Source organism: Muscardinus avellanarius, assembly GCF_963383645.1.
Source record: "Muscardinus avellanarius genome assembly, chromosome: 11".
Classification (NCBI taxonomy): domain Eukaryota; kingdom Metazoa; phylum Chordata; class Mammalia; order Rodentia; family Gliridae; genus Muscardinus; species Muscardinus avellanarius.
Window position 1 is genome coordinate 107,924,986 of NC_137797.1, and position 23,273 is coordinate 107,948,258.

Genomic DNA, 23,273 nt, shown 5'->3' on the forward strand with positions numbered 1-23,273 from the left:
TCTTAGTTCTGATGTCCATGAGCAAACCGATGCAGGTGATGATAACTTTCCTACCTTTGTGGCCTTTTGGTAACTGGGAAATATATGGCTTAAGGAATGCATGTCTATCTGAATATAGTAACGGAAACCCTTTCCAAGGTCAGATGTTGGAGACCTAATCCTCAAGTGGTAGGAGGAGGAGAATGGGTCTTTGGACGGTAGATTGTAAAGAGAACATAAGCCAGGCATGGTGGCGCACGCTTGTAATCCCAGTACTTGGGAGGCTGAGACAGGAGGAATGGGTTTCGCGGGCAGCCTCAACTACTTAATGAGGACCTTTGCAACTCAGGGAGACCCTGTTTCAAACTAAAGGATAAAAAATAGGGCTGGGGCATAGCTCAGGGTTAGAATTCCCCAATACTGCCCAAAAAAATAAAATAAAAGAGAACACAATACGTGTTTTCATAATAAAATTAGTAACCGTGCAAGAAGAGGTCAGAAACTTGCTTTCTCTTTTTCCTTTTTCTTTCCATTGTGTGAGGTTGAAACAGGAAGGAGGCTGTCTACAACCCAGGAAGAAGGTCCTACCCCTGATCAACTTCCTGAATTCCACTTCTATAAAATGTCTGTCATGTAAATCTTCTGGTATATGGTTGCATTTTGTAGTTGCAACCCAGGCTGACTAACACACCCAGAATATTAACAAATCAATTTGGTCTCTTAAAAATTATTTGTAAGAAACTTAATAAGGCCATATCTATACCTTCCATACATAGTTAGAAGTAAAGGGAATAGAAAAAGTAAAGGGGAAACCACAGAAGGCAAAATAGATACAACAGTTCTTGTTTCCCTTGAAGACTGTGTCCATGTCAACACAGCTTACTTATATTGGGTCAGATTAATATTCACACTGTATGTAATAAAACTAGCTAGAGAAGCATTGCTGTGCTTTAATGACTCTAATCCATGCTGTTAGATGAGATTTTTAGTCTCTGTGTAATGTTTTGAAGTTACTTCCAGCCCAAATTGCACAGTGTGCAGTGAACTTTGATATTTTTGTAGTTTTTATCTGTAGAATCTTCCAATTACCTGATTTAAGCAAAAATCCTATCACCCTGTCATTTCCATCAGATAGAAGGTTTCTAGTGTATGATTCTTTTATTTTTTCCTAGTATGAGGTGTTTCATCAAAAAAAAAATGTCAGGTGGCACATCTGTCTGAGCTATGTCTATGTGGATTATAACATAATGAGACCAAGAGAGAGCTGTTTAGAAACAGCTTTTGGATCTAGTTTCCAACTAGCTGCCATTAACAGCTCCAGGGCTCTGTATCTGAAATCTCCACCAAGAAACATTATAAAGTACAATAAAGACTGTCAATATTAATAAACCTAGGATTCTTCAGATTGCCTTCAATGTTGCAGAAAAAGCTGAAATCCTTACATTTCACTGCAAGAGAAAGGAAAAAGAGAAAATGCAGGATTCTAATTTGTGTGTTTCTAAAAAATAATTTCTTATCAGAGTCGTCACTCAACAATTACTCACATTTTGGTCTCCATAAATGAAGGTTTATTTTAAAATCCTTACTGTGTGGTTACTCTGATATAATATGTATAAAGCATATATATTATGTCTAAGATTTTAGTATCTCTATCATGTTTATTCTTAATAATTCTATGGGGCAAATACTATTGGCAATAAGAAAACAGAGTTCCTGGGTGCCACCCTGATTTTCCCAAGATTACAATCATAAAACTGGTGAGGAGAGGAGTCTGGGCTTGAACCCAGTCTGTGAGTCCTCAGAGCCTGCAGAATACTATCCACTTTTATGAAAAATGTCCTTGCATTTGCAGGCTACTCTCAAAGGGATAGGATGTTAGTTTTTAGAGGGACTGGGCAAAATTCTAGCTTTACATTTATTTTTATTTGCTTTGTTTTCTACAGCCATATTCATGCAGCACAAAGTCTGGGTCCTGATAGATATTTAATAATAATTGGCCACATTGTGAATATATTAGGTGGTAGCCATTGTTCTCTGTGGCTTAAGTGATTAAATAGACCATGTGCAAAATGGAGTAGTAAATACTATTATTTTCCAATATTATATTAATATAATTTATAATAAGTATATTATATATTAATATAATTTGTAATAATTATATTATATTAATATAATTATATAATTAGAAGTACTGAAGAGTTAATTAAATGGTTCAAAGTCTTGCAGCTAGTAAACCAGGGAAATGGTATTTGAACAAAAGTAGGGTGATCATGCGCTCACTATATTATCGTGTCCTCTAGCCAGTGTTACCGCCACTGTCTTGCCCAAGGACAGGCACAGAGTCATTTCTGGATGTACAGAGCGCAGTTGTTACTAGAAATGTCTACTTTTAATGTGTTATTTTAACCATAGAAATAGGTAAGCTCTATGGTTGTTTTTGATGATTCACACTAACTTTCCTCATAAACCTTTACTTCCTGTAATGACAGTAATTCTTAGCTAAGTGAAGAAATTGTAGGCTAAGAATATTAATGCCTTTTTTCCCCACAACTTTACCTGGCACTCACACTGTCGTTGAGCCTGACAGTACACCCGCAGCTCCTAGCTCAGGTGCCGGCAGATTCTCCATTCAGTCCTCACGTGTTTGCTGTCCACTGAGCTCTGTACCCTGAGTAAGACAGTGGACGAAATCAACAAGGGCTCAGCCCTCACGCAGTGTAGTGTCCAGAAAAACCAGCTGCCCTGATTTGCAGTTAGAGAGCCCTGGGGGGTTTCATGTACAATAGGAAGGCATTCCATGTCTCCACTTCTTTACTTGCCAACTCAAGATAATTTTTTTTTTTTTTTTGGTGGTACTGGGGTTCCTGGAAGCCCTTCTACCTCCGGGCTATACTCCCAGACCTATTTTATATTTTTCTTTGGAAACAGGGTCTCCTAAGCCAGCGCTCGCAGCTGGCTTCGAACCTGCACGATCCTCCTGTCTCTGCCTCCCAAGCGCGGGGATTACAAGCGTGCACCACCACACCCGGCTCAAGATAATTTTAAATATCACATTCCAAAGGGGAAAATATTATATTTCAGTAAAAGAGTTAATAGTTTACTTTCAGAAACTGGCGTGTGTGTGTGTGTGTGTGTGTGTGTGTGTGTGTGTGTGTGTGTATCGATCATCCATCCATCTATCGATCATCTATCTATCTATCTATCTAAATATCTATCTATCTATCTATCTATCTATCTAATTATCTGAGTTTCTTGGTGGCTGAGTACTTGGAAGCGATTCCCAAGGTGCACTTGGGTCACAGGGAACCTCAGGGCTCCCTCAAGGGAAGTCTTTGAAACAAATCCACACTTCCACGCCTTTGCGCCTCCTGGTGGCAGGGTGACCTTGCAGACCTCTGCGATGCTTCAGAGCCTTCCTATTAGCCTGGCACAGCCCTCTTGACTTCATTCGTTCATTCTTGGTACTTCCCTCTGAGCTACCCACCAGCCCCTTTTTTATTAGTGCAGTGTAAGGCACTCCACCAAGATGGTGGAGACACACGCACACAGCACTCTTTGAGCCCCCCCCCAGCTCCCACCCCACCCCCCTCCCGCCCCCCCTTTCCACGCTCAGCACCGTGATTGTCTTAGATAAGTGTGTATCTCTGCGCCATGTCCTTGAGGTGTCTCCCTCATCAGTCTCCCTCCTGCCCCCCACCTCTCTCAGTGGGTCCCCTCGCTCACCCCGCTAGGGCTCCTTTGCCCTGAGTCCCTCCTGTGTTCCAGTTTCTCTCTAGCTTCTCCATATGAGGGAAAACATCTGACCCTTCACTTTTTGTGATTGGCTAATCTCACTAACCTAACATTTTTGTGATTGGCTAATCTCACTAACCTAACATTTTTGTGATTGGCTAATCTCACTAACCTAACATTTTTGTGATTGGCTAATCTCACTAACCTAACATTCTCCAGCTCCGTCCATTTATTTCCCTGCAAATGACATAATTTTCTTCTTCTTTATGTTAAGTACAGTTCCATTGTGTACATGACCCCAAATTTTGTAATCAATTTATCTGTCGTTGAACAACTTAGCGAGTCCTCTTTATGAGTCCAAAAGAACTAAAACCAGAAGGCCATGGTAATGTGTGCATATCTATGAAGATAGCAGCACAAGTCATAATTGGCAAACTATGGAACCCCAGTCATTTTATTTTTTTGTTCAAAAACAAGGTCTTGCTAGGTTGCTGAGAGTTTCACTAACATCCTGAGGCTGGTCTCCAACCTGTGATCTTCTTGGCTCAGCTCCCCCATGTCCTGTGATTATAGGCGCGCACCAGTACACCTGGATTCTTAGCTTCTTTTTCTAGGTGCTAGTAACCACATCCTCCTTGACCAAGGTTGTCTCACCTCCACTAGTGGCACTAGGGGGACATGGACTCTAATACGTGGGCCTCTGAGGGACACTCAGGGTCAAATTATAGCAATCATATCAACAAGTCTGGTATATCATAATTATTGTTTAAAGTGAGAGTAAATTACACTTCCAGTAGCAAATTCTGTATATGACAAAAATAAGTAAATGATAATTGGCTTTTTTGTGTGATTTTAAAAACCTGGATTGAAATCAGGATTTTTTTCTGCCTCTGAGCTACACACTTATTTCATTTATTTTGAAATAGAATCTCACTAAGTGGCTGAGGGCCTTGCTAAGTTACTGAGGCTGGTCTTGAACCCGCGATCCTCTTGTCTTAGCCTCTCAAGTACTAAGATAACTGGCATGTGCTACCACACCTAGCTTGCCTTGGTTTTAACATGAGTTTTATAAAATTTTCTTTCCAGGATTATGTGATATATTGATGTTTAATATAATGGAGAAATTTTATTATCATGGGACTCTTTATTATATGAATTACTATGTTTAAAATAATTGACCACTGATTATTTTACATAGACAGCATAAAGAGATAATTGGTGTCTTCTTTTAATTCTGTTGTTTAAAGTGGTGTCAAGCTCCAGGCGTGGTGGCGTGTGCTTGTAATCCCCGCGCTTGGGAGGCGGAGACAGGAGGATTGCGCTGTCGAAGCCAGCCGCGCTGGTTTAAGAGACCCTGTTTCCAAATAAAGTATAAAAATAAGTCTGGGAGTGTAGCCCGGAGATAGAAGGGTTTCCAGGAACCCCAGTACCACCAAAAAGAAAAAAAGAAAAGAAAAAGAAAAAAAAGTGGTGTCAAAATTCTCTTTGAGTTTTAGAATTTCACCAATAAGTTAAATATTTATGAACAATTACCTTATCTTTCAATAAAACTGTAGATGTGGATTAATAGCATTTTCACATAATACAATGAATATAATAGTTATCATTTGACTAAATTTATTGACACTGTTGCTTTTCAGTAGAGACTTTAGAGCTTTCTAATCATAAAAGACATTGCCAAGCTCAATTCTGCTTAGATATATTCCCTAGATTTGAAACTTGATTATATTATATGAACATATGACAATTGAATTCTTATTTCAGGAGATTACTCAAAAAAAGCAGTTTGATGGTCTTTAGAAACTACCTTAGACTTGAAAATCTTAAAATTCCTACCTTGATTTGATGCGATAAATAACTGAATCTTTTTAAACTTCTGTTCTTTTTATCTTTCTGCAAGATGATTAAATGTATTGCCAACACTACAGATACTAATCAAAAAGCAAAATTTCTTTCCAGCTCAGTGGTATATTCATACAACAATTATAGCAATAAAATTTTATATGAAAAAATAGGTTTTACCTTTTCCTTAAGATCAAGATACGGCCTTTAACTGTGGAGCAAAATAAATTACATGATATATTACATGTACAACTGCTGGAATTTTTCTCTAGCCTTTTGAGATACTTTAAATTTTAAAAATTCTCATAAATGGCAATATGGCAAAGGCCAATTCTGCACACCCCCCCTTACCTCTAGAAGCCGAATAATGTGGTTTCTACAGTGAACATGAGTATGATATACACAGATGCAAATAACTACATATTTTAATGTATATTTGTCAATGCACACAAATATTGACATCATGTTATTTACATGATTGCTTCAGTTTTAACTGCTGAAAAAAGAAAATGCCAGGTGCTAAAGTTCAAAACTTCCTAGGTTTTTTTAACTTTTTTCACTTTGTATTTCCCTTTCTGTTTAGCAAACTTAATATACCTAAAGCTTGGCTTTTTCTGTTTCAGAAAAAAAAAAAATTCTTATCACTACCACATTTTCTGTTTCAGCCATCGCGATGACCCTAGATGTAAATTATTAGGAAAAAGCCTTTATATTCCCTAGCATCTCTACAAAGTTTTTCTTTTTTTCTCAGCAACTTAGTATGACCCTGTTTCAAAATAAAAAATAAAATAGGTCTGGGAATGTAGACCAGAGATAGAAGGTTCCATACCCAGTACTACAAATAAATGAAAATAAAAATTAAAATAAATATAGTAAAATCTTCTTCTTTAAAATTACCCATTTAAAGTATTGCTTTACAGTCATGGCCTTACTCTTTCCATGAAACTTAGCTTCTTACTACCTTATTCTTGAAACAAACCAGCATAAAAATTAACTTACCCTTGACCTTCGTTCTTATGAGGATTTTTTTCTGATTTTATCTTCAGAAAGTTGAATAGATGATTTTAAAAGAGTGTACAGTGACACAGATTACAAGCGCCTCAGGCTTAGAGGAACTCATCCAGCGCTCAACTCTGTCGCCACCCCGTGGTGAAATAAAGTAATTGCGATGAACTCTATTGCATTCTCTGTAGAATTGCCGAAAGTTGTATTTCTTTTTTTAGGGCGGGGGGAGGGGGGGTGCATTGTCATTTTGTATCATTTGGGGGTACAGAGTGTCAGAAAAACACATGCATACAACTCTTGTTGCCCTCCCCACCAATTCTCCTCACCCTCACCCTGCATGTCTTTAAGGTTAGAACTGGCAATTTCATAAACATTCACGGCATTATTTCTTCTCTTCTGTCCTTCATGACTTTGCCCCCCTTGCCCTTCCCTGGTCCCCCTCAGTCACTCCCCTGGGGTCTTTGCTCATCTACTTAATGTCTCCCTTATTTTAAATATCTCTCTAGCTTCCGCATATAAGAGAGAACATTCATCTACTTGCTCTTTGGGACTGGCTGTCCTCACCTAGTATAATATTCTCGAGTTTCATAGTTCCGCCCATTTGTTTTCTGCAAGTGGTGTAATTTAGTTCTTCTTTATGACTGAGTAATATTCTATTGTGTGCATATGCCAGACTTTTGCGATCCGCTCATCCTTTGATGGACATCTAGGCTGTGTCTGTAATTTGGCTATTGTAAGTTGTGCTGCTGCAACATAAATGTGCAAGTATCATTATAATATTCTGATTTCCCTTCCTTGGGGAGGTTGTGTAAGGGTGAGTCTGAGTTTGTTCACGGCCAAGGGACTGATAGTCTAAGATGAGTAGTAGCTGAACATGGTGGTGCACACCTGTAATCCTAGTACTTGGGAGGATGAGACAGGAAGATTGCAGGTTCAAAACCAGCTTCAACCCCCTAGCAAGTCCCTGTTTCAAAATAAAAAAATAAAAATAAAAAAGGGCTGGGGTGTAGATCAGAGGTGGGGTGTAGATCAGGGGTAATCTACCCCTGAGTTTAATCTCCAGTACCACAAAAATAAAGAAATAAAATATTAAAATGAGTAGTTCCTCATCAGATGGGGAGAAAATCAGCTGCCAACCTATATGGCCTGGAATTTATATGCATTTATTCATACCTGCATTTGCCATTCGTTAGCATAATATAGTGTTCAGGAAGTGGGAATCTCTCTGACCCCGACGTTTTGGTGGCAAGACTTGGAAAAGCAAAAAAATGGAGGAGTTCATTATGTGGCTGATGGCCCACCCGGCAAAATGTCAAGTCTTACACTATAATGGCATTCCTGGACAAAGAGGAGGAGGAGGAGGAGGAGGAGGAGGAGGAGGAGGAGGAGGAGGAGGAGGAAAGGAGAAAGAGGGGGAGAAGGAGGAGGAGGAGAGGAAGAAGAAAAGGAGAAAGAGGAGGAGGAGGAGAAGGAGGTGGTTATGCAAGGAGGAGGAGAGAGGAGAAGGAGAGGAGGAGGGGGGAGGAGGAGGGAGGAAGGGGAGGAGGAGGAGGAGAAGGAGGAGGAGGGAAAAGCTTATGCAAGCAAAGGGAACTGGCACCTACCTTAACATCTGACCTTGGTGGCCAGGCACATTTTTCAATTGCCCTCTAGGTTTAGCCTCAACCAAAGCCCGGTTTCCGTTTCACCCCTGAAAAGAAGGCTTAGACTTTTAAAGAGAATTTTATAAGGTCTTTAAGGAAAAGCATAAAAATGATGAATGAACACTATTGGAAGAGCTGTTTTTATCTGGTGCCCAATCCTGTGACGCCCTCTATAAATATGAATGTTTTCTGCTGTCTACAGCATGAAGATGGCCACAGTCAGCTCCATCTGAACCAGCTTCTAGAATTCACACACATTTGGAAAGTATCCAGGTACGACATTTTTATATCCATTCAAAGATGCCTTTCCGACTGAGTTCTCAACTGCCAAATCACAATATTTTTGAGTTGACTTAAAGCCCATCCTTTCCCTAGTACCACAGAAGCTATTGTGCTTTTAATAGACATCTTCTTTTGCTTGAATTCTGTTAATAATTATCTATTCTTCACAGATTTTCAGATATACTAGGAGAGCTGCTAACACCTTCCAGAACAATCTAACATTCATTTCAGAATATCTCTGCTACTGGCTATTACATTTTTCAATACTTTTTTTTTCTTATTCATTTTGTAAACTTGGGTTTACATGTGTAACTAAAGTTTTTGTAAAACCGAATTTCCATACTTTCAAAGTCACCATTTCCTGCCTAAAATTCCTTCTGGAGCTGCCTGACAATAATTAGTATATCATAAGCAGAAGAATGGCTTCTGATTGGAAGACTCAAGTGACAGGAAATGAATACATCATAGCTGTTCCTTATAACTAAATATATCCGTGCACTATCTGGAAGAATCAATCTATGCAGAAGCTAAACTCGAAGAAGGTATCTGTGCGACAGCTTGAGTGTATCTAAAATTAAATTGTTCTGAGCTGAACTAGGAAAAAAGGCAATCTGTGACATATGTCATTAATCTCTAGAGCAAAACCTGACATAAAACATGAATTAAATTGCTTTTATTGACTAGTAATAATAATTATCCTTTCATGGAGTCGCTCTAAGTCTTTCAGGCATTTCCTTGTCTAATTTCCTTCAAACCCTGTGAATATCTGTACTCATACACTTTGAAGACAAACAGGCTGCAGCTCTGAGAGGTTAAATAACTTGCCCCAAACCCCTTGAGGCACTAGTGGCAAGAATAAAATCAGATCTATCTGAAATATTCAAAGGCCACATTTTGTCATTAAACCATGCTCTTTCCATGTATGTCTCTGTTCTCCACGACCCCTGCCAAATTATCCAGCCTCGCACTATAGAATTTTAAAATGGCTAGAACTAGAGTGCACTTTTGACATCAACTTAATGCACAAAGTCTGGGGGTGCTGCTTTCTCTTTGCTGTGGACGCTGAGGAAGAGAAATTCAACAAGCAGCCCAACCGCCACGCAGACCTTATGCTGCTGCCGTGACTAAAAACACGTGTCTGGCTCAGAGTGCCGTCCCCTTCTGCCACCTGCAGCTCGGAGCCTCATCTCTCCTCAACATTATTAAGTAGTACAGGTCCATCCTCAGCCTCACCAAGGCCAGCGTCAGACTTTCCCTTCTGTGCCGCCACGATGCTCTGCCTGCCTGCCCCAGGCCACCTGATTGTTTCATAGAAAGTCAAGCAGTAGCTGGCAGTAGCTTTGATTTGGTCTCCCTAGCTTGGGACTCAACTGCCTCTTAGAAGTTGGTCAAGATGGGAGGCTAAGACAAGAGAATTACAGGTTTGAGGCCAGCCTCAACGATGTAGTGAGCAATTCTGCTTCCAAAAATAAGGAGGAAGGGTATTGGGGGTGTTGCCCCGAAAGGTAGAATGTTCCTGGGGTCATTCCCTGTTACAAGAAAAGAAAAAAGAAAAAGGTTGGTCAAGTTACCTGCCCTCAGTATTTTCTAGTGGTTTTTCCTCATAAAACAAATACATAGGTTAAAAAAAAAGTGCTTAAAATTGGTGTAATCCTAGAGGTTTATATAGTTATTGGAACAGGTTTCATTAAAAAAAAAAAAAAAGCATGCTATTCTTTTTCAACTCATTTCCTGACTTTTACCTATCTCACACATTTTCTTTTTGGACTGACAGATGGACTTCCACTAACTTGCTGATGTAGTAAAAAGTGAGAAAACACATCAAAATGTATTCATGGGTTTTAATGCTATGTTTTCTGTTTTGTGTAACGCATTACTTAATTCAGAAGTTTTCAGTGAAAATAATAAGGTAAAATTAATGTTTTTTGAAAAATATTTTGAACAGCAAAGCCCACAAGAATCGCTATTCAGGTCACATATATTTCAACTAGGCACAGATAAAGTTGAAAAAAATAGAAGCTTAGGAAAGAAAATGCAGAGATTTGGTGTCAAAAAATGTATCTATTATAAATATTCGCCATCAATCCCAAATGCAACTCTACGTGATTTCGCATATTCATCATTTCTGGATGTTAATATTTGTCATTATTAGCTGAGGAATCTCTTTTGAGTTTAAAAATAGACCAATTCTCCTCTGTCCCCACACCAAGACCATCACTGCAGAAGATGTTTATAGCCCTGAAAGGTGTGGAGACTTCTCCCCACCTGTAAGCAAGCAGTCGATTCTGTAGTGGACCCCACGTGGGCGTCCTCCAACTCAATTCAGTTCTGACTGTATACCTGGAGAGAGAGTAAGATCTCACAGGCTGAAGACTCAGTCCTTAAGACAGACAGACAGACAGACAGACACACACACACACACACACACACACACACACACACACACACACGCAAATGCCAGTCTCAAGCCCCAGTTGTCTTACCTGTGGTTCTAACAGGCTACAAATCATGTTTCATGATCTCCTCCTTGGGTGTGATTAATTTGCTATAATGACAATTTGATTAATTTGACCAACTTATTTATAAGATATTTTAAACGAGTCCAGATGCACAGGGCCAGGTATGCATGAGGGGGTGCCCATGTGCTACCCACTCACAGCACCCTCCAGCCCCCCAGGAATCTCCGTGTGTTTGGCCACCTGGAAACTCAGGAAACCCTGTCCTTTGGGATTTTATGGAGGCTTTGTTACATCGCCATGACTGATTAAGTCATTTGACCACTGGCAGTTGACTTAGCCTTCAGCCCTTCTCTTCTTCCAGAGATTAAGAAGTGGGGTTGATGGTCTCACCTTCTAATTCTGCCTTGGTCTGTCCCACGATCAGCTTCTGCCCGGACAGTGGAGGATCTGTCTAGTCATTAGTAACTCAACTCCTCAACAGAGAACAAGGCCCCAATTTGGTGATTCTAAGCATTTTAGGGAACAGACATAGACCAAATGTATATGTTTCACAATGGCACACTTTACACTGAAACTTACATTTTGAAATCATTTATTGTAAATGTCAGCCCTTAGAAAGTTTGGTCAATGTGTCATGACTTCTTTGGAGTGCCAAAATGTTCAAATATAAATAGAACTGTCCATCACTTTACACAAACTTTGTAATGCACCCACATGAAATGTTTTCAAAATATATTGAGTAATCCTGCTTATATTCTGCTTACAATAGACTACATACTAGGACAGAACTAGAACCGAGCCTGTATAAATATTTATGAGAAAGATAATGAGATAATTTTTCCACCCAATTTAAACAAATCTTTTTGTTTCGTTTTGCTTCCTTTCCAGACAATGCCTCTCAACAGTAATCAAAAAATATGACTTCCACCTGAAATGCCTATTGAACTCTCAGGTATTAGCTTTTGTTATATTATAATCAACTCTAAGCATTTATTAAGAATACATGTTTTCTAAAATGTTGCAAGTTTATGAAGATACAAAGATGAATGAAGCAGAGGTTCTTTAGCTGAGGGGCTTCCATCCTACCATGGAAAATTAAAGTGATCTATGCAATAAATGTTATGGGTATTTTAAAAGACCTGTGCGTACGCGGGGAAGGGGCAATAAACTTAAAGCATCTACACTGTATATTGAAAACTAATTCGTGTTTTGTGGCCAGAGAAGTTGGGGAGTAAAGATAACTTTTGGCAACAAAAACAGAGACAGGAACATCATAAATATGACTAGGAATCTGTATAAAATATTGTATGGCTTCAAGCATTCAAGGTTAGATACTGGAAAGAAACCAGACAAAAGGAATAGAGAAACGTTATATAAGATCTTGTGACCCTTATATAGCCGATTTAATGATTTTCTAATTTACCAGCCATTGGAACATGAAGCCATTGGAACTATTATGCAGATTTGAGGAATGATGGGTGGGGGGGTGAGAGGGGCATTTCATTACCTTTAAGAGTTGAGGTTGTGAGCTACGCTCTGCTATAGGAAGAGAGATAAGGGGACAGATCTACAACAGGTGAATGTGTGAAGTTTATATCATTAGGTGAAAGACTAAACAGAAAGGAAAGGTGTACCTAGAATAACTCCATATTTTCTGGCTGCTGTCTGACTGCATAGAGACATCAATTCTCTGTAATAATGAGGGGAGGGGAAGCTTGCTTGATAGAAGAAAATGATGGTCTCAGTCCAAGGTTACTGAAATTTGGCCATATTTTTGCACATCTAAGTTGTGATTTCCATTAGACAGATCATATTATATCCTATGGCTGCTTCCAGGGAGAGTTAGTCGTTCAGAGGTAAAACACCATATTATTACAGAAAATTGTGTGAGTCAGAGCCTATTTTTTAAAACAAATGAGAAGCCTTTTTTTTTCCATTAAATAACTGACTGAACTCAGTTCTTCAACCTTGGGATAATCATTCTTTCTACTGTAGAATTTGAAACTTGCTAGGTACTCAGGTCACCTTAAAACTTGGTCATTTATATCCCCTGGCTGTACGTAGGAATGCTGTTGAAGCCATGGTAATCTACTGATGAATGAATCCTGGTTATCTAAATGTCTCAGCATTGCAAACATATCATAGCACTCTTCCACATACCCAGGCATGAGTTTTTAAGAATCTGTAACAGTTCTTAATTTCTAAATTTAGATGTCTGATTATATTACTCATCTCCTATAAATTCACCCTGAAAGCAACCCTAGACCATTGTGAGTTTTTCCAGTATGACTTCAACGTTGTCAAAACATCAAAGAAATACTGTCCTTACATGATCACTGGCAAATGATGATCATCGCTTACAACTAAATTACTTCATTAATAGGACACAGTGTCTGAGATTTTCCAGATGAACTCAATCCAAAACCATGAACTTTACAAATGAGATTTTTTTTTTTTTGCTATGAAGCATCCACAGTAAATATCTGAGCACTGAGGGCAGACTGCAATGTTATCAATTTACAATTTTTACCTTCTATTATTTGACAAGTACATCAAGTTGCATTCCATCAATGTTCAAAACAGCATCAATTTGGAAAAAAAAATAATGTTTTTACCCTGTTTCTCCAAACTTGGATAATTATGTGTGATTTGAGAAAATAACAAATATGTGACTGAGTGGATATGTAATGAATATGACCGAATAATAGAGATCATTTAAATTGCTAAGTGTGTCCTTTCCTCAGAATGATTACTTCAGCATATTTTAGACTATTCATTCAAGATTAGGCATTCTGGCTCTTTGGTGAGAGAACTAATTTTATGCCTAATTTACCTAGAATTTTTCCACTGGACATGGTTTCTTCTTTCTACTGATAGCCTAAACTGTAAGGAATACTTTCTATAATCATTTTTAATAACTTCACTGGCACATTATAGCTATAAAATAGGGTGAGATTCAAACTGATATATTCACATATGCATATATCACTGCGTGAGTTCCCCTCAGCATCCCACCTGCTCATCCCTGCATCCCATATATGTTAATGAGATTGGGGTGATACTTTCATACATAGAGTTTTATGTGATCTGTTTCTTTCCTCAAGCCTCTTTTTTCTCTTTCCTTTCTCCCTCTTCCCATCCCCTTCCACTCTTCTTCTGATCTTTCTCTTTTTCCATATTCTTTACTGACCTTCAATATTTCAGAGATATGAAGAATAAAATAAAGAGAAGAAATTTTCCCAAAGGTGTTACCGAATGATGGCTTCATGTGAGTCAATGCACATTAAGAAGATATTCAATGTAATGGGCCTAATATGGCTTAGTGATTTTTTTTTAAAAAAAACTGCTCAAGAAAAGATGTTTACAGGTGTGTTTTTTTATTGCTATTATACCACTACATTTATCCAATATCACCAAAGCAGAGGATTTTATATAAAAAAAAGATGGAGAGAAGAAAAAATTCACATAAAAAAAGAAAATAAGATGGACAGGAATCAAGGACCAGTTGAATTATCACAAAATGAAAAGTCAAGGAGATAAAGGAGAGAAGATGAAGTCACAGGGAAAGAAAGGCCGCAGAAATAACACGGCCTTAGCAGAAATCAAGGACAGAGTAAAATGACAAAAAATAAATAAATAAATGAAGCCTGCTCTGTGTAGAGTACTCCCAGACTTGAAAAAGTACAAAGCGGGAAAAAGAAAAACAGATCTTCAAAATGGAAGGAAATCAGTGGCCAACATAATCTCTGTTCCTAGTGAGACAGAAAACACTGGAAGATTTGGGGTAAAGGAACGGCAAGATCTAACATTCCATCTGGAATCTGTGCAATGGACGCATTGTGAATGAAGAGCCTATGATAATATACACAAATAAAAGAATGATGACAGGGCAGAGACTCGTTAAGCAGTAATTCAGGGAATAAAATATTGCTAGTGTCACACGACTTGCCCGTGCGCTACTCAACATCTCCTGTATACAAGGTATTCTTTGATGAAAGTGTTTCGTAGGTTTTCTTTATAATCATCAAAATGTTCATCCATTAGTAATGTGAGATTTTTCATTCTTTTTAAGTATGTGCAAAAAATAGAACCAGACGACATGGACTTCCTGAGCCCTGCATCTTTCATTCAGTATTGTTTGTGAAATGTACCCACCTTGTTCTCTACGGTCACAATTTATTCATTTTAATTGTTGTATAGTGTTCTATTAGAAGACTGGATGAAAAATTATTTTTCTTTTCTACAGTTGGTGTCCATTTGAGAAAATAGCATGAGCTTTTTCAGGGTACATACCTAAGATTTTAAATTTATAAGGTAATATGAAACACTTTTCTATTAAATTTATGCATATTTTCCAATATATGAGAGTTACCGTTGCTCTAATTTCTCACCAATATAGTAGTCTAGCTTTTTAAACATTTGTCAACGTAACATTTATGTAATGATACTTGGCTTTAATTTAAAATTTCCTATTAATAAATTCATGTTTCTTTACTTAAAGAATCCAAAAAATGAACAATGGATCAGAATAGAAATTTCTCAAAAAATACAAATGGACAATAAATTTATTTTAAAAAGCAATATTCATATCATTAGCAACCAATGAAATTCAAAATCAATACCACAGTGAGAGTCCATCTAACTCCAGTTAGAACGGCATTCATTAGAAATACAAAGAACAATAAATGTCGGTGACGATGTGGGGGGACATAGGAACTCTTACACACTGTGGGTGCGACTGCAAATCAGTACAGCTATGAAGGAAGTCAGTGTGGAGGTTCTTTAAAAGACTCAAGATGGAGATGCCATACAATCCACTTGTACCATTTGGGAGTATCTTTCCAAAGGAATTAAAATCAGATTACTCAAGTATATATACATTTCCATGTTTACAGCAGCACCACTCACAATAGACAAACTATGGAATCGGCCCAGGCATCCATCGACCGATGAAAAGATGACAAAATTCTGGTATATACACACAGTGGAATTCTACTCAGCCATAAAAAAGAATGCAAGCATGCCACTTGCAGGACAATGGATGTTACCCAAAAATATTATGCCTAGCAAGAAAGTGAGGGGCCATATGTTTTCACTTGTATGTGGAGTCTAGAGATAAAGTGGGAAACGAAGTCCTCAGACAAACGAGGAAAGACACTAGTGGAATGGGGGGTGGAGATCAGGGGAGGGAGGTGGGAAGAAAAGGAGATTTGATGATGAAAACTGTTCAAACCATTCTTCGTTCACACGTGAAGATATCCGTGTGTGTGTAAGAATCGTTCACTCTGAGCCTCATTATGGTGTATAATGACAATATAGCGATGTTTTTAAAAAGTCACATTCACTGGAACATATTTGTATGTTCCAGTGGAACATGGTGGAACATATTTATAATCCCAGTTCTTGGGAGGCTGAGACGGGAGAATCTGAGTATTGAGGTCAGCCTCAGCAACTTAGCAAGACTCTATTTTAAAATAAAAATAAATGAATAGAAAGGCCAGGGGTGTAGCTGGGAGGTAGAATGCCCCTGGGCTCAATCCCCAGTAATCCCCCCAATCAAACCAAACCAAAACAAAACAAAACAAAAAAAGGATAGGGGGAAAAATATCACATTCAATTGCTTGTTTTCATAGTTTTCACTTTTTTTTTTTTTTTTTTTTTTTTTTGGTGATACTGGGGTTCCTGGAAGCCCTTCTACCTCCAGGCTACACTCCCAGACCTATTTTATGTTTTATTTGGAAACAGGGTCTCTTAAGCCAGTGCGGCTGGCTTTGAACCTACGCGGTCCTCCTGTCTCTGCCTCCCAAGCGTGGGGATTACAAGCATGTGCCACCACGACCGGCCAGTTTTCACTTTTAATTTTCCCCATTTCTTTTTCTTCAAATAGATTTGTGAAGACACTTTATATATTTACCCTTCATCCAGTTTTGTGTTGTTATTTCCTCCAATTGGTGGCTTATACTTCTTCCTTATGATGTCTAATCTATTAAAATCTTTAGAGCTGAGTAGAATTCCACTGTGTGTATCCCCCATCATTTTGCAATCCATTCATCTGTTGATGGAGACCGAGGTTGGTTCCATATTTGAACTATTACAAATTGTGCTGCTATGAACATGTTATTCACAAGAAGATGGAAAGACCTGGAGAACATTATGTTAAGTGAGATCAGCCAGGCACAGAAAGAGAAGGGACATGTGTTTCCTCTAATATGCTCAAACTAGGGAGTATTAGGGATACCAGGGGGACTCCAGACAATGGAGGAGAAACCTCAGCAAAGCTGAAATGGAAGGAGAGGAGAAGAAGGCTGAGGTTGATTAATGGAGGAGCTACATCCAAATCTGTGTAAAAATATAAATATAGCATGGTTAGCCTAGACACTCTTTGTTGGGAGGGAGGGAAGGGGAAGTGCAGGGGAGAGGGCACCAAGCACAGTCTGAATATACGCCATTTTCAATATGTTCCACGTAAAAATAAAAAAAATAATAAAATCAACTTTAATTCAATGTTCAATTTATGTAGAGCAAAACACACCCATGTTAAGTAGAGAGTCTGACTAGTTTTGAAAATATACTTAAATATATAATTATATGTATAAATATATGCATATATTTTTAAATTTATGGAACCACTATTAGAATCAGGGTGTAAAATACTCTTATAGCAAAAGTGCCCAGCTGCCCATCTCCAGTGAATCTCCCTCACCTTCCATCTCATAAAGCCAAAGAGTTCCCATTTCTTAATTTGAATTTCTTTGGTCAGTTTGAGAAATTGATATAAATGAAATCATAAGGACAGTATGAAAGGGTTCTGATTATGTTACATGCTCAGCAATGCTTGATTTTGCTGGTATGATAATTATAGCTCTTCTAGAGGACGGCTGTGTTTACTTATGTTTTTAATTTGCAGTCAGCATCTTGAGATGTTGAATCACTTTGTGTGTGTGTGTTGTGTGTATGTTGTGTGTGTGTGTGGTTACTGCACATTTGTGTCTTCTTTACCCACATTTTGGTTCAAATCTCTTTTCCATTGGTGAAATAAAGCTATCTATCCTGTCATTACTGAATCATCGTCCTCTGTATACACTCTAGGTGGAAGTCACTGTAAGATATCTGACCTTTGAACAGAGAACGCTCTATCTCCACCTGTGCCCCTTGCTTTCTTTGCTTATTTTTTATTGACTTATGTATCATTCAAAAAGCTGAAGTATTAAATTTTTATGAAGTCCAGCTTTAAATATTTTATTTTATACTACATGGTTTTTTATCTGATTTAATAAAAATTTTGCCTCCACTACAGGTTTCCATACATTTTCTCCAGTTTTTCAAGACTTTTTATAGTTGTTTCTCGTTTTTTTTTTGTTTTTTTTTTTAGTTTCATAAACTTTCTCAAGTTTCTCTTTTTGTGGTTGAGGAGATAAAACTCAAGACTTTTTCTGATTTTCTAAATGGATAACCAAAATGTCCTTGAACATTTATTTAAAATGGTATTTTTATTCCATAATCTTAGCAACATTGTCAAAAAATTAGTCATATATATTATATATTTTAGTGTTGGGGATTGAACCCTAGGGACTTTCTATCTCTGGGCCATACCCTTAACCCCATTTATTTTTAATTTTGAAAGTTGCTGAGTTGCTGAGACCTTCACTAAGTTCCTGAGAGCTTGACCAAGTTGCTGGGGGCTGGCTGCGAGCCTGAAATCCTCCTGCCTCAGCCTCCACAGTACTAGGATTACAAGCATGTGCCGCCACACAAGGCTAGCCATTTATTTGTAGATCAAGTTCTAGACTCTCCATTCTCTTCTGTAAATCTAAGTGTCACGTCTGTTAATTTCCATGCTTTTATAGAAAGTATTAAAATCAGACAATAAATGCTTTCTGTTTTATTTTTTTAATTGCCTGTGTTAGGTACTTTACTAACAATTACTTTGCTCCACAAATTCTTTTTATTCATTACTTGTAGGAACTTCTGTGTAACTTCTCTTGGTCTATCTTTAATTTCATTGACACTTTCTTTATCTGTGTTTTATCTACTGATAGCTCCACTGAAGAAATCCCATGTTTCTAACTCTCATACACTTGTCTATGTATCTGTTAAGTCCATTTGGTTCTTTTCTGTAGCTTCCATCTCTCAGGAACTGTATTTCGTCTGCAGGTTGCTATGTTTCTCTCTAGATCCTGTAACACAGCAATGGCCTAAAGTTCCATCTGATAAAACTAACACCATGGTCATTTCATATGCTGGCCTTATTAATTGCCTTAACTAATAATAATGGGCTATATTTTCTTCTTTTTAAATTTTATATTCTACAGGAATGGTGGTGCACACTTGTAATCCCAGTACTTGGGAGACTGAGACAGGAGGATTGTGGGTTTGCAGCCAGCCTCAGATACTTTAGTGAGGCCTCTCTGCAACTGGGTGAGACCTTGTTTCAAAATAAAGAATAAAAAAATAGGGATGGGATGTTCCTCATGAGTATAATGGATCTGGGTTCAATCCCCAGTTGCACAAAGGAAAGTAAAGGAAATAAAATCTGTATTCTTATTTTTGACTGAATGTTAGACATCTTGGATAGAACAACACTGAAGTCCAAGGTAAATTATATTCACACTCAAAAATGGTCAGTGTTCTTCTCCGTCATGGTATAGTTGGTAGGATGTAATAGATCTTGTGTTGCTGGGGGGGGGGGGGGGGTTCTTGGTGTCTTCACTCTATACTCAGCTTTCAAAAGCCTCTGCTCTTTGTCCCATGAGTCTCTATCAATACTTTAATCCTTCTCCCAACCATATTCTACCTTTACTTAGTACTAAATGGTAGATGATCTAAGCACAGCCTCAGGCCGACTCTGTATACCTGAGCCCCAGCTTGGGACTTTCTGAGCATCACTGCCCCCACCCCAATACACACCTACACACACAAGTTCTGCCTCAGATCTGCAATTGGTCCTCTGTAGGACTTTCCTGTCCTTCCGCATGTGGTACCTGCCCTCCAGCTGGTATTCAGGTAAGACCCTGTACCCACAACAGGGTTTTCCTGTGTGCACAAGGGTTCTCATCTGTCCTTCCTACATTCACAAAAGACCTTCACCTGTGCCCCACCTCTCCCTGACCCTGGCTGTTGGCCTTTATACTTCTCCCAGGGCCCCAGGGTGACAGTGACGCTGCTGTCCCTCCTGAGGCAGCTCAAGATTCTCTATTTCTGAAAGAATTATCTCCAAAACTGGAAATGCCTTCATGCCTGTCCTCACTAACAGCTGATCAGCCCACATCTGGACTACTGAATGGCCTTCTTTTTCCTGCCTTTCCTTCAGTATTTCTTTCAAAACACTGTTAGGTCTCAATGAAAAGGAATTTTGCAACTGATTGTCCCTAGCCCCCTGGGGTTTTGAGATCCCAAATGTTCCAAACCAACACACTAATTCCTATTCAGCCTTTAAGAATTTATTTAAAATTTCCCTATTTTCTTCTTACCCACGTAGATGTTGGCCTCCTCTTTCTCCTGTGGTCCATCAAAGTTTAAGCATTTTGTGTGCCCCGTTTCTGCCTGTAAGGGGCCTGTCACTCTTTGTAATTCAGTTTACATAGTCAGCCTTGTGACCACAAGTCTCTGCTTATGATTTTATATATTACCTGGCTTTGTCATTGTTAAAGCAGTACTGATTCTATATCTTAACCCAAACTATAACTCTAAGGATTAAATTAATATTTATGGGGAAAATACTTAGAATACCCCCAACTACTGAACCCGGTGGAATAAAAACAATTCTAAACTCTCAATTTCACTCCAAATTTATTAATAGAATTTGAATATTTTAAGTCTGTGTGTATAGGTTGAAACTCATTAAAGTTTACAAATCTGGAAGATGGCACACTATCACAGAACTGATAAAATATAGATTGCTTTAGTCTCCATCACAACTAAATGAAACTCTTTGCTGTTTTATTTTGTTTTTCAGAAAGATGCAGGAGAGAGAAGTACGTCACCAATCTTTTCCAATGCTCAAAACAGTCTACAGGTAGGTTTTACATCCATAATACCAGAATGCTTCTCCTTCGATATTTGTGATACACCAAATATTCTCTAAGAAAAATCTTGGAATGTAGCACATAAAATAGTATCATATAATTATGTCCAGCTCTATTAACTCAGAAAGTCAGTTAAAAAGAATTTAGTCTAGTCCAAACTCCTACGCAACGCAGAAATATCCTCTACACATTTGTGATTGCTCACATAGCTGTAATGTGAAAAAATTCTCTACTCACAGGGCAGCCTACTCGATTTTTGCAAAAGTAATTTTAACAAATATTTTTTCCTCATATTGAGCCAAAATGAATCTCTCTATATTCTCAACCATTTGGTCCAACTTGTTATTTCAGAGCTACTTATGGCAAATTGAATCCCTCTTTCCCCTGAAAGACCATCAAACACTTGAAAATGGTTAATATATTTCATTATTTTCCTTTCTCAGCTAACCTGTCCAGAACCATAAACTACATTTATCTTGAGGCCATTCATTGTAGGCCTAGGGCTCAGGTCTGCACTCGTTCCCTGCTCTCTCTGTCACCCCAACTTTCTCCCTTATCATTGAAATAAAATCCAGTTTAATTTCTTTCCGCAATCTCTTTTCTCTTTCTGTACTCGCACATTCAAATTCTTGGCCTTGTATCACCTCCGTGAAAATAATGCCCAAACTTGCCTTGGATCTCTCTTGAAATCGAGTGAATGAGGGGTTCGCTTTTGAAATAATCCTACTGTTATGTAGCCACACCGGTTCTATAATGTGGATTTGATCTCATAGGATTTGTACATTCTAGGCTGTTTATTTTTTTCTATAAAAATATGGGTGTATATTTCTGTGTATGCGTGTGTATATGTATGTATATTTGGGGATAAACTTTGGTTTAAGGTAAGAAAAATGTTTCTTTTTTAAATATTTTTATTGGTGCATTATATTCGTACATCTTAATGGAGTACTAGATGGTGGAGGCACACATGCACACATCACTCATTTAGCCCTTCCCCAATTCCCTCCCCATTCCTTCCCCTTCCTCCTCCTCATGTTTGGCTTAGTGATAGACTTTGTATGTTTATTAATGTACATCATGTACTTTAGGAAATGTCCCTCTTTCTCCCTCCCATCCCCCTTAGTCAGGTTGCCTTACTTACCAATCCATAGTTTCTACTTCTTTGTATAGAGTTCCTCCTATGACACATTTCCCCCTAGCTTTGCATATTAGAGAGAGCATCCAATTTCTTATATTTGTGACTGACTAATCTCACTTAACATAATATCCTCCAGTTTTATTCATTTCTCCATAAAATGATGTAATTTTTTTCTTCTCTATGGCTGAGAAAAATCCCATTATGTCCATATCCCACAGTTTTGTAATCCATTCATCTGTTGATGGACATCTTGGCTGGTTCCATAGTTTGGCTATGGTGAATTGTGTAGCTATGAACATAGATACACATGCATTAATTTGGTAGTTTGGTTTCCTTTCTTTTGGGTAGATACCCAGAAGTGGTATTGCTGGATCAAATGGTAGATTTGTTCCCATTCTTCTGAGGATCTTCCATACTGTTTTCCAAAGTGGTTGCACTAATTTGCAATCCCACCAACAATGTCTTAGAGTTCTCACTTCTCCACATCCTCGCCAGCATCTGTTGTTTGTGTTTTGAATGATTGCCATTCTAGTTGGAGTTAGGTGAAATCTCAGGGTAGTTTTGATTTGCATCTCTCTGATTGCCAATGATGTTGAGCATTTTTTCACACATTTATTGGCCATTTTAATTTCTTCTTTTGTGAAGTGTATATTTAGTTCACTTGCCAGTTTTTTGATTGGGTTATTGGTTTCTTAGTGCTGAGTTTCTTGAGTTCTCTGTATGTTCTAGATATTAGTCCTCTATCAGAGGAAGAGTTGGCAAAAATTTTCTCCCATCTGTCAGCTCTCTGCTGAGGTTCTGCATAGTTTCCTTTGTTGTACAGATGTCTTCAGTTTAATGTAATCCCACATATTGATCCAGCATTTAGTTTCTTGTGCCTTTGGGGTTTTTGCTGAGAAAGTTTTAACATATGTTTATGTGTTGAAGTGTCAGACCTATGCCCACTTCAAGGAGCTGCGAGGTCTCTGGTCTGATTTCCTAGTCTTTGATCCATTTTGATTCTTGTGCAGGGTAAGAATTCTTGTGCAAGGTAAGGTAAGAGCTTATTTCCATTTTCTGCATGTGTTTATTGAGTTTTAGCATACATTTGGCACAAATGCCAGCACAGTTTGTTGGAGAGGTTATCTTTTTCCCAGTGTATGTTTTTGACCCCTTTGTCAAAAACTAG

At 38.2% G+C, this 23,273-nt stretch overlaps 1 protein-coding gene across 1 annotated transcript in view; it reads left to right on the forward strand.

Annotated features, from left to right (window-relative positions):
- Positions 1-23,273, forward strand: part of PIK3C2G (phosphatidylinositol-4-phosphate 3-kinase catalytic subunit type 2 gamma) — a gene marked incomplete at both ends in the record, with an annotated part of 285,908 nt that overhangs the window by 25,651 nt on the left and 236,984 nt on the right. Inside the window, 2 exons of the mRNA XM_080705040.1 lie at positions 8,404-8,474; positions 11,831-11,894. Coding sequence (XP_080561166.1) covers positions 8,404-8,474; positions 11,831-11,894 — 135 coding nt within the window. The remainder of the gene's footprint in view (positions 1-8,403; positions 8,475-11,830; positions 11,895-23,273) is intronic.